The sequence below is a fragment of the Sinocyclocheilus rhinocerous genome, unplaced genomic scaffold (assembly GCF_001515625.1).
Source record: "Sinocyclocheilus rhinocerous isolate Xijiao unplaced genomic scaffold, SAMN03320098_v1.1 scaffold189, whole genome shotgun sequence".
Lineage (NCBI taxonomy): Eukaryota > Metazoa > Chordata > Actinopteri > Cypriniformes > Cyprinidae > Sinocyclocheilus > Sinocyclocheilus rhinocerous.
Genome location: NW_015667354.1, coordinates 1,113,453 through 1,126,398, shown reverse-complemented (window position 1 = coordinate 1,126,398; position 12,946 = coordinate 1,113,453). Strand labels below are relative to the sequence as shown.

General features: G+C 38.8%; 1 protein-coding gene across 1 annotated transcript in view; it reads left to right on the top strand.

Annotated features, from left to right (window-relative positions):
• Positions 1-1,401: 1,401 nt before the first annotated feature.
• Positions 1,402-12,946, top strand: part of rbfox1 (RNA binding fox-1 homolog 1) — a 131,498-nt gene continuing 119,953 nt past the window's right edge. Inside the window, exon 1 of the mRNA XM_016545656.1 lies at positions 1,402-1,910. Within this exon, the coding sequence (XP_016401142.1) occupies positions 1,812-1,910 (99 nt within the window). The 5' untranslated portion in view covers positions 1,402-1,811. The remainder of the gene's footprint in view (positions 1,911-12,946) is intronic.

The following is a 12,946-nucleotide window of genomic DNA, read 5'->3' as shown; positions in this document are numbered from 1 at the left end:
GCCTAGTGTGCACACAAATGTTCTTTTATGATTCAGATAAGCAGTTACTCTCTTGTGTTGCCCTTATATGCCGCTGTCTCAGTTTGCTTAGTGAACCTTTTTTTTCTTCATTTTTGTGTAAGGCTTCCTTTTTAACAAATAGTTACTGATATTGGCTCATCCAAAGTAATTTGATTTCTTTGTATTTTAATAAGACTATCAGCAAATTTGTCAAATGATTAGTTCAAAATAAAATAAAATTGTATTTATATATTTTTTAAATTTCATGCTGTACACAAAAATACAGTTTTCTCCAACATTGTTTCAGGATATACGCATTGAAAATCAATCATAATGAGGGATTATGTGTGTGTTGTTTGTGTGTGTGTGTGTGTGTGTGTGTGTGTGTGTGTGTGTGTGTGTGTTTTATCCTCAAAGACAAGCATATTTTTGATGCAGTAGCTTCAGAGGGCTTCTGGATCAACTACATTGTAAAATAGCCAAGTATCTTTTTTTTTTTTTTACTATTGGAAATCATGAACCAAATGGTTCAGATGGTTCTAGGAGTGCACTTTCAGTTCTGCATCGATGTCAGTGATTTATTTTTCTTTTCAATATTTTACATGTCAAACATATTTTTGATAACAGTGGTCTAATAGCAAATTACCATAGTTACAACAGTCCTTATAACATTTCCATACATATCACATTTTCACAGAACATATGGTTACCATGGTAAATGTAAAGCACATACAGTATGTAAACATCTAAAGTTTTACAGAGATTGTCATGCATTTTTCTTTTTTTGTATGCTGGCTTTTGTACAGATATTTTTATACATCTGTTTTTATACTGGTGAGCACCACTATATGATTTACATGATTTGTGTCAATACAGAATTACAAATTTAAATGCAACCTTTATGGATAACTCAACTTGTTAGGGGCTCATAATAATAATAATTATTTTTAAAAAAGTACTACCCATTAAAGGGTTAAACTGTTACTGTTACACTACACAAAATAAAAATAAATGTTTTACTCAAAGTGCTATAAGAGAAGCTTCACCCAGTGATTATCCACAGTAAAATCTTTTAATTTGTTTAACAGTGGAATAGTAAATAGCCTAGTGTTATAAGTGATATAAATTCGGTAAAGGTATTAGGTTGGACAGGTCTTCCTTACAGCACAAAGCATTACAGGCTGATATGAAATGATTTTAATGGAACACAAATGTGATGGAGGTTTGTTTACGTGCTGAGAGGTTCATTTATATGCGCGCTTTATGTGGCGCCATAATAATAAATTATAAGGACAATTCAGTTTCACGCAAGAGAAAAAATAAAGAGATTCCCCCACCCCCGGTAAACATGAATGTGTGATTTAGGATTGGCCCCCGCCCCGCATCACTTCGCCTCGGAGATTCAGATGCTACTCAATGAAACAGACGGTGCGCCCGGACTCCTCTGACAGCGAATGGAAAATCACACCCGCTTCAACTTCACTACGTCCAGTCACCAACTCTCTTATATCTTGCCCGTGATTGAGCTTATTTACAAGCGCCAGAAACGGACTGAATAGAGTTTCGTGCATATTTACAAGGGCTTTACTCAAATCATCACGGACAAGAAAAGACGCGCGCTGTGTTTTTGCTCACCAACGGGACGCTCGCGCTCAAACATCCACATACGCTCGTAGCCGGTTATCCAGCCGCGTTTGCGCACACTCCGCTGGCTGCTTCAAGGCTTCATAACAGCAACCGACCCTGCCAAAGCAGTCTTTAAAACCCCGTGAAACTCGGCGGACAGGACAGGACGAGCGGACGCAAGCACGATGCAGCATCCCCTGACGGGCGGAACGTGCGTCGCCCTGCCAAACGTGGACATGTGTCCTCAGCTCTCCTGTGCCTTGACTTTCATGTACTTACAGCAGGTGAGTGAGTGAGCTCCTCTCCGAGCCCGCGGAATCCAGTGCGAATGTGCGAAACGCGGTTTATGGCAAGCCGTTTTAGCATGCATAGTTATTACTAAGGTATAGTGGCTTTAATGTTTTTCAGTTTCACTAGTAACAATTCGTTAGATGGCTGTACTTATTCTGGTAAGCTAGTCGCTAGCTGCTACTTCATTAGGCTCTAGTACATCCTTTGCCACTAGTTATCTCAATAGTAACTATTCAAGTAGTGTATATTCCAAGCACTGGTACGGTTTAGACAGTATTACATTTCAGTTGTTACTAGCAAGTTTAATTGAACTGTAACGTAGCTGTTTGGGCTAGTCATTATGTAAGACAAGTGAAAAGCAACTGTTACTGTTGAGGTAAGATATGTTGGGCATAACAATTGGGATAGTTTCTGATAAGCAGGTGCTAGTAACTAAAAAAGACTAGTAAATCTGGGGCCAGTTGCATAAACTTCTTAGATTCGTTTTAATAAATTAGTAATCTTTTTTTTCAAGACAGGTCATTAACTTTTTTAATTCGGTTACAACATGGTAGATTGGTGTGATTTAAATCTGAAAAGTATGACTGATTACGTTAACTGCTAGTTGGTCAAACTAGTTCTTAAGACAGTCTTAACTTAGCAGCTGTTTATGCAACTGGCCCCAGGAATGCATACAAGTCACTATTAGAGATATTATAGAATCTAATGAATTTGTAAACTTGTGAAACTTCAAATGTTACTATAGTTGCTGTTGGGTTACTTACTGATAATTAAATAAACAAGTGCTAGTAACTTGAAAAATAGATACGTTAGTAAGGAATAAATGTTCAAGCGGCTTGCCACAAACAGCGTGTGTGAGTGTGGGTGTGCCACAAGTGTAAGTGGAACACAGATGAAATTGGACAGTTTGGTAAGAGAGTGATTTTGTCTACTAGTGTGTTGGCGTTTTGGTCGTGCATCTTTTGTTAATCATCTGTCGCTATTTAAGTTTGCACATGATCAATTTAAATAAATAATCTGACATGTCATCTGTTTTGAATAAGCCTTAAAAGTAGTCTATATATAACTATGCATCCTAAGGTTGTTTGAAAGAGTGTGAGCTGATTTTCCACTTCTTGTAGAGGTAAAACACTTCATGTGATAAACAATTCTGCTGACTTATGACTTTGCTACATGATATCCTCATGTGCTCAGAATATTGTGTGTGCATGTGTCTGTTTAATGCGTTGTTCTTGCTTTAGTTCTCGATTTTTTGATGTGTGTGTTTTTTTAAATAATTACTCTTATTAGATTATATTTAAATCTCTTTTATGATTAACTTATTGCACAATAAAAAAAAAAAGATTTTTAATTTAGAGTCATTAATGTGCTAGACTGCACCCTTGCGACTTATGACTTTGCTACATGATATCCTCATGTGCTCAGCATATTGTGTGTGCATGTGTCTGTTTAATGCGTTGTTCTTGCTTTAGTTCTCGATTTTTTGATGTGTGTGTTTTTTTAAATAATTACTCTTATTAGATTATATTTAAATCTCTTTTATGATTAACTTATTGCACAATAAAAAAAAAAGATTTTTAATTTAGAGTCATTAATGTGCTAGACTGCACCCTTGGGCGTCTTTTCATCCCCTGATTATCTGATACACTTGATTGTCATCAGTGCCTTTTCCAAACAGTGAGTCGGCTCCTAGAGTCATGACAATTCAAGGGGATTTATCAAATCAAAAGTGAATCTATGGTATTGATCAGTCATCAGATCCTATGTGCCAGTGCATGTCTCTCTCCAGACTCGACGTGACTGAGATCAGTGATCTCATTTAACTTTCATCTGTCGCACCGAGCCACCATTAACCTTCAGTGACATCTCTAACCTTTGTCTTATCCAATAGAAATTGCATTCCATGTCAGTTTAATTGCAAATACTTCTGAGTGATAAATATATTTTTTTCTAACAAAGAGACAGGTTTTATTTCTCTAATCAAGCCAGAGTATATCAGTCATTCATTTCTATGGGAGAACAGATGCTACTTTAAATGTATGATGCTTCAGTACCAGGTTGCATGAAGTGAAGATTAACTGTCATTTTAATCATTTTTCTTGTTATCATGAAAGTTGCTTTGTTTCTATATCAGTCATTTTGTTTTATTTTTTTAGTCCGAGTTTGTATTTGGCAAAATCCTTTTTCTTTTCTTTTAGCCGGGATTGGTGTTCTAAGATCATGGTGACATAGAGGTTGATTTACTTGACTTTTAGTTTTCTGTTTCTCAAATATTTATGTGCCTGCACAAGCATTTCTGTTTTTCCGTGTGTGAGTGTGTGTGCGCGTTCACGTGTGCTGAGTGAACTGGGAATCTGGGTCTTTGCGACTATTTATAGCTGAGATGCAAGACATTTTGAATACATCTCACTACAGCTGGAGTCTCATTCAGGACTAGGCACAGACGACGCGACTTTATTTTTGTTTTCTCGATTTGCTTTCTTTACATGTGGTGTCACGTGTACATGGCATGCGGAACGGTGTTGTCTAGGAATAGCTTATGTTTTATTGTGTATCAGCAGGACCTGTAAGCTGGAGTTCTTATGGATTGTTTGTATCCAGTGGCAGAATTATTTTCATCAATGCAAATAATTACTTAATAAAACTGGAGCGTCTCTTAGCAACAGCTTCATCTCGAACAGAGACGTTTAATTATTTGCTTCTGTTAAAAGACCCAGCAGTCAGTGCATATATAGCATATGTTATCCCTACGTATATGTGTGCTTTTCCCTGCACATTTTACTAACGCTATTTGTTTGCGTTCACCCTCAGGACTAGGGCGTTTTGTACAGTGCTTGTGTCAGTAGCGGGGCAGGATTAAGCAGCTGCCAGATAGACCTTACCTGACCCTTAAAGCCGGGGGCGTCCTGCACCCGCTCCTATCTCCCTCCTGCCGCAGGACCCCAGCCTGACCTGGAGTGGGTGGTGTGGGAGGTGTGGTCGCCTGGTCTTCACGGCTCAAATCAATCCAGCCCAAAGTCACATGGCTCTAGCTTTCTTTCAGCAGATATTTTATGGCCCCCATCTCACTCCTCTCTCTCTCTCTCTTCGCTGCTCCCATCTGTGCTGACTATGCGTAACTTCTCCTCTCTCTTTCCTTTCCATTACATCTGCTCAGTGCTGTTCATTTATTTAAGTACCCAGCGCACCCATACACCATCACGCCTCCTGGACACTTTTGCTTTTCACTGTTTCTTTCTCAAAAGGCTCATGCATCAAAGTAATAAAAATAAAAACCGTGATTCAGACCAGGCGACGTTTTGTAGAGGTGTATTTTTGTGTAGTATGACGCAAAACACTCCGTTTAGGGGCTAGTCTATGGAGCTGGTGTGTGTGTATGTATGTATGTATGTAAACACTAGATATCAATGCAGCATCATTAATTTTTTTTCTGTACACTTTTTGACTGTAATTATGTACAGTACTGCTAGAGAGGTGAAATGCTATACTAAATACTATAAATAAATGCTATAAATGGTATACTAAATTGAAAGACCCTTTTAAAATTAAAATATACTTCTAAATTAATCTTTTTTTTTTTTTTTATTGTGATGAACGTTTTTTTTCGGCTTTTGTAACTTTTTGTTCTTTTGAAAGACTACATGGAATGTTTGTAGTTTGTAGGGCTTTTTAAATGAATAATAATAATTAAAAAAACACTTAAAAACCAAACAGGTTACCTGTTACAGAACCTTAGATACACTCGTACATTCATGAAGCATTTGAGAAAATCTTCTTGAAAAAGGTCTTGTTATGTGTCAACTACCCATTCAAAAGCAAGGCTTGAGTCAATTTAAAAAGTGCTGCTTTATTTCTTTAATGGCTCTTTTGGCTTCAGTGTTTATATTATTTTTCTCCCCTCAGTCCTAAGTCTCATCAAAAGAGTGGTGTTCAGATTTCATTTAAATTCAGACATTCCGCCAAATCAAATTATGGTTAATTTCATTATTTCATTTTTGAAATAGCGTTGGAAATCAATTGCCGTTTTTTTCCCCAGGTTAGCATGACACATGAAGTGATTGATGCTGATTTTCAAAAGTATTCTAAGTGTCAAAAATAAATTGGAGATGATTAAGAGCTCAGGTCTGAGAGTGAACCTGTCCTTTTATTGTGCTGGGGGAGGTTTCTGAAAGGGCAAATATGCAGAGAACGATATAAGCATGTTCAAACAAAGACAGTGAATTTAACATTTAACCTTCAATTTGAAAACCACCCCCGCCATAGACGCTGTAGTTTTGTGTGTGTGTGTTTTGTTTTTAGAGCTAATCTCTGATCTTTTCAATCAACATGCATTAAAAGCTAACCAGAAAGTTTAATTTGTATTGTTGCATGGCATTGAAATCTATATCCTTGGCTCTTTGTGTAGCGCTTCATTTATTCCATCCACTTCCCATCTCGCAGCCCTCAGCGAGTCGCTGAAATGAGAGATTGGTCATGTCATCAAGTCCTGATGAGTTTTCAAACCCTTCAGTAAGCATTGACAGGCAGGTAAAGGCCAGGGCTATTGCGCTTGTCATGGGCCATGACTCTAAATGATCACATCCTTTTGTCTGCTCTGTTTGCATGCTCGTAGTGGAAGTTGGTTATTGCTTGAATGCAAACAAGAGGGTAGTGAATGTCCTAGGTCATGTGTGCGTGTTGTGCACTGGTGCATGACCCTCTGGGAGAGAGAGATAGAGCGCAAGGCAGAGGAAGAATGAGGTGGGAGATTGCTGAGGGACGAGACGGAGAGAGAGTGTGTATGGAAATGGGGGCGGAGACCATCTGCCGGGCCTTGCTGGGCACATGTGTTCCTGTTTGTGTGTTTGTGTGTAGAAGAGTGATTAGTCTCTCACATTCATAATAATGTCTGTTTGCTTTTGCAGCTGTTGCACAATTTACCAATCATCTCCCTGTCCCTTTTTTTTTTTGCGTGGCTGCATTGCAAAGGCACCCTCTGTTCTCTGTGAGCATTTTACAGTTCAGTTGAAGCATCTTTATAGTGACGGTGGTTTTGTTTTATTTCTGGAAGGCTGTTGCGTGTGATACAGTATTTTTGTGAGGATGTCATAACACGTGCTTTGGCCATAAAATTGTTCTGTGGTCAGCCCACATCCCTGTTGACTGATTCTGAAATTTGTCTAGAGATAGAAATTGACAGTTTTGGGGAAAATCAGTTGTCCAAAAAATAAATAAATAAAACATTATGTGCATTAGTGTGAAAGTTTGCTATTACTGCATATTGTATGATAAGAGGGTGCTGTCACAAATGTTATGTCTTTTTATTCAAAGGAATTAAAGAATTTAAAGCAAATAAAGAAAAAGGAAGATAGTAGTAAAATAAATTTAATCTTTTATAAAGTAATGCATTTGAACTAATTTGAAATACATATTTTTTTTTAATATGCACATTGAATCATATGCATAAACTGCTATGTTAAGTTCCTTGTTTCTCACATTGAATTATAAATTACATTACATGAATTATGTAAATGATATAATATGATATAATATGAGCTTTTCAATTCAAAACGGCAAAATTTGACAAAAAACACTTGAATAGTTTGCATCACTGACTGGATATTTCCTTACATTTTTATAAAACAGTTGCCAAATGTTAAATATTACATTTTACCTCACACTCTTTCAACCTTAAATTTGGCCATATCCAATTATTGGTGATTGTCCCACTAAATGTCTGTGGTAGTTAAAGCACTGCTCCTTTTTTTTAAAATGAAGATTACATGTCAAGTAGTTTAGTTGAGCCTATCAGCTGAAACTACAGTCACAGAACTGCTGATTGTTTTGAATTCATGTACAAGTAATTTTTTTATGTAATAACAATAAATAAGGAAGTTAATTTTTAATAGATAGATAGATAGATAGATAGATAGATGACATTTTTATTAAAACTATCTAATATAAAATTTTTACATATATAAAAGTAAAAATACCTGAGCAAACGTAAAATTGACTTAAATTGTAAAATAGCATAACATGTATAGCTTATGAATATTAATAGGCAAAAGTGACTGGACACTCTAGGAAGACTACTTTTCGATCTCAGATTTAGCTGATTAATATTCATGAGCTTCGTATTTGCCGTATAGTGATGTCATTATCCACCCAATCTTATATCTGTGGTCAGCTCAAAAGTGGATGGTACGAAGGTTGTTGTTCCTTCTACATTTAGAAGTGCCTTCTGCATTTTAGTATTCCCTCAAACAATAGCATCTACACCTGCATGCAAGACTGAAGACAGAGAGCAGGAGCGAAAGATGCGATAGACTGATTAAAGCAAGGCAGGGAAGCATCGAGAACAGAAGCAGACGGAGAAAAGATTGAGCTGAAGCCCCGTAATGCACTCACGTTCATGTTTGTCTTCTGGCTGCCTGAAAGTAATTATCCAGCTGCTGAGCGGCCGAGCTCGAGTGATGTTTTATGAGCTTCTGTGTTTAACACATCCAAATGAACAAATGTCAGCTCCCGTCGTGCTGGTTAACTCTGTCCAGCAGGGCCTTCACTCAGCTGTGACAGGCCTTGCTTAATGTGAGCGCTCCCTGCTTATGGTCAGTCAGCAGAGGCAACGAGACCGGAGACCGATACGGGGAGGAGGTGGAGTTGGCATGTTGAGGGCTTGCTGTAGATTACGGCCACTGTAATTGCTCTGAAATGGAACTGCATCCCAGCCAGCAGGCAGCTCATTAGAAACAAACCCCAACATATCAAGTGAACCTCAGGGAGCTGTGGAGAAAAAAAGAAAAGGGAAAAAAATGCAAAGAAAAGCAAGAAAAAACCTGCATCACCAGCCTCCACATCTACAGCTGTGTCTATACAGCTCCTAAAACAGTTGTTCAATTATTTGGATCGTCGGGAAAAACTGGGACAGTTTTTTTGGGCGGGGAAGGAGAGGGGGAGGGGCTGCGGTCTCATTAATGTTAATCAATATTTAATCAGATGCACGAATGTGGCGCAAATAACAATATTAAGAACGTTAGCGTTTAGCCTTAGCGCTATGTCCTTCCAAAAAGTGAATCCAGTTGGTGTTAATTGTGAGTCTCCCGAGGAACGCTGTCAGTGCAGGGTTCTCGTCTCACTCGCTCTCATCTGATTGACTGTATCCCGGAGCCGTGGGCCTGCGTTGGGCTCCTCCCTGGCCGAGGGCGTGAATGCAGCCTGTTCTGCTCATGCGGTAATTAGACAGGGAGCGATCGCTCCACTGCAGTGCCTGCCCAAACTCAAGCCCGCTCAACCGGCCTCCAGCTGAGCCGAGATCGCCGTGTTTTGATCTCGCCGCTTCTTATATTTGCTGATCTCACAAACATACACAGGCGGTGATGTATTAGTTAGTCAGACTGCGATTTCTAATGAGGAGTCATCATAAAATGCATCGCCGCACTCCGCTTCAAGCCACCGAGGAGAGGTGGACGATATTGTCGGCACATTTTTGTTATGAATTTACTGTGGAATCTTTCTCCCGGCGTTCTCGCTCTTCCTTTTCTCCGCTTATCATATTATTTCCTACTATTTGTCCCTTTAGTGCTTTCTGACTTGATTTGTTCCGCAAGCAACCCTGAGCAGTGCGGAAAGCCGAGCGTTTTGACGTATATTGGAGGTTATAAAAGACTGAAGGATGGGTGAAGTTATCTGGGCATGGTTTGCTGACGATTCGTCACGTGCACATGCCCTTTTAAGTCAAGCTGGTTCACACGCCAGCCATCTTGGTAACACCCTGAGTGGCTATTTTCTATGTTGGTAATTTATTTTGGTAGGCAAAAACCCAGAAATGAGTTAGCATTTTAGCACTTCCGGTTTTCACATTGGGTTTTTTGAATGGGTTTTTGGTTGCCTGAAATAAGGTCTGTGGTTAACACAAGCTCAAGATATTTTCATGTTTTATTCTACAGCATAAAATACATCAGTATAAAACAACATAAAATACACAATCACGCTTGTGGATTTTTTTTTTTAACTTTACTTGAAAAAGGCTGTTGCTAACAAGAGGCAAAATGGCTAAAAACATTAAATGTCATCACATTGAACAGGAAAATGCATCTACTCACTAGTTATCTTTTACAGCCTCATTGTGTTTATAATCATGCCCTTTCAAACTTTCAGGAAACTTTTTTTAATAAACACGGAAAAAAGTTGTCGGAATCTTAATGATGATGATGATGTTAAAGTCATGTGATCATAGTGTTATTTGTTTATATACCCTATGTTTAGCTTCTTACTTCTGAAGCCAATGAAGCCAATCCAAAAGCCAATGGAAAAATCCTACTGGGTTTTTGTCGAGGGAACCAGGGTGATGCTAACTTCCGGATTGGCCTACAAAAAATACTTCATACTTCGCTGCAAATGCTCAATACAACTCGTACGTATTTTAATAGAGTAAAAAATTGTGTTGTAAAGATCATGTTTCTATTACATATTTTAAGTCATAAATTAATTATGGCTGGTCCAGCTAATGTGCATGCATTTTTGTAACTGTAAGCTCACTATTTAGCATTGCGATTTTTCCCATTCATTTTCCTGTGAGTGATCTGTCCTTTCCTACGTATGCCAAGTCTTTTGCAATGCGGTCATATAGAGAGCCTAATTCTTGTTTGGATTTCATAAACCCTGGTCATGTGAGACACTCGTAGCCTGTGATGTGGTTTATTTGAGGTGACGGAAACGAGTGCAGAAGTTAATGTAAATGAAATAGATGGGGAGGAAAAGATAGTGTGTGGATATAGTAATTTGAGCAGGGAGGTTGTAACATGGCAGCTTGGATTAATTAATGCCCTGCTTGAGGGGAGGGAGAAGTCAGGAAGGCAAGCACGGGCGAAACCATTTTTGAGTCCTCCACACCTTTCTTAAGGCTACAGAGAAAGATTCATTGCGTCCGCACCATGAAGAATGCCAGTGTTTTTTAATTCGCTTCATCGCCGGCATTTTGTAAACAAACTTGCAAGACACAACATGAGACCTTTTCCATGCATCAAATTGATGAAGAGTCATGTTTGGCACTGCTTTATTAGGAAGTCGGTCTTTTCAATTCGATTATGTTTTGTTGGCCCCTCAGAGTTTTTGTCTTTTCACCAGCTTCCCTTTTATGGGGTGTTTGTTTTAGAACTATCAATTCATATTCATATGCAAAGATTAGTATTCTATTTAAGACGTCCCAGAATGCACTGTGCCTCTGGTTTATTCAAGAGTGAGTTGAATGTGCTGAGAGGAAAAACACTCCAAAGTCACTGATATCGGTGTATTATTTTGACATTATTATGTAACAGTTTTATCTGAAGCAATATGCCATTAGATATTGATGTTATATATTTTTATTTGTTTTAAAGCTTTCTTTTCTCTAATATATAAAATAATTTCATATTTCATATATAGGTCTTGCACTGTGACAGTCTAAGGCCAGTGACAGCTTAAAGCCAACACAAGCATTTGAACAGTGCTGACAGTTGTGTCGTCAATCAAATGGTGTTCATGGCAGACATTTCACCAGGTGTCCATGGCAACTCATTTCCCTGTCTGGTACGGGATGAGCGGTCCGGCTTTAGGCAGTGGACAGGTTCATCCTCCACAGGGCCCACCCACAGAGCCGCAGATCAATATCTGCTGACAGCAGCGCAACAATAGAGAGGCCTTATCACAGGCCCCAGCAAGGGCCCTCAATTGGCTCCTCCATTTTGAACTTTCAGGCCTTTGATATTCAAACACAGCGCACTGAATAATTGAAGAATCGGCGTCATTACAAGACTCTAAGCTTTTCCCCCTCGAGTACAGGAAGTGCCAGCCCAGGCGCGGTGCGGGTCGCGATTGTTAGACTAATTCCACCTAAAATGACAGAGAAACCAGTACTAAGTCTACCCTGTTAAAAGGCAGAAAAATACAATTAGGTTCTTTTTCGTGATCTTTCTGGAGATCTGGTGGTGACCTAATTATTTTGTTTTGCATCTTTATGTTGCACAACAGAAAACCCACTCAAAGGAGAGGGAAGGAAAGAGCAAAGGAAAAAAAGCAGTGTGCACGCTCCCTCTATTCAACCTCATTATGTCTACTGGCATTTTAACTCCTTTTGATGATTAAGTGAGAAGAGAGGCAACGGGCTACATGTTGTCTTCTCACTTCTGACACCATCTCTCTGCACTCTGCTTTCCTCTTTGTTTCTTTACAAAATGTGCTTTGCTGGAGAAGGAGAGAGCGCTTTAATGTCGGATTCCCAAACGCACTAAATCCTTTATTTTATATGGGTCAAAACCGCCTCAAGAGCCTCATCAAAGGCCGAAAGGGTACGGAGGTGCTGCCTGAGACAAAGCCGGGGTGGAAGGCTTTAAATAATTTTGCCTTCCCTTGTATTTTTTCCCCCCTCGCTCTGCCTGAAATAGCAGCTGCGGTGTTCACGTATTTGTTATTTGGGTGCGCCTCTGGACATCATCTCCTTTTTTCCTTTCATCCTCCTTTTTTTCCTCGCTCCACGTAGTTGTGTAAGGCCGACTAAATGAGGACAGTAGGGTCCGACTCCGGCTTTCGTGCTGAGAAACACGGGGAGATCTGAAGAAATGGCCACTGCAGGAATCCTTGTCGCACTAGTCGAGCTTAATGGAGGGGCCAGGTGCGGCCCAGATGATGCCAGGGGCCCTGTGACCGTGAAGGGAACAGGGTCGTGTGCCGTTCAGAATTGAATTGAGAATGCCTTTTAAAATCCAATTAAAGAGCTGAATTTGAATTGATGTAGCAAATAGGATGTGGAATTCAGACAGTTTTAAAGCATATTTTGTCGAAACAAATGTTGACTTCACAACTTGACATTATTTTATTATTATTTTTAAAGCTTTGAATTTTGGATGGGTGGATAAATGGATAGATATGCCTAGTCACCTGTTTGTATTTAGGCTATATTTAATAATAGGCAATACTTTATACTTTACTTATACTTTATATTATTATTATTATTACTATATTTTTATTATTAATATATTATTATTTATTTTATTTTATTTATTTATTTATTTTT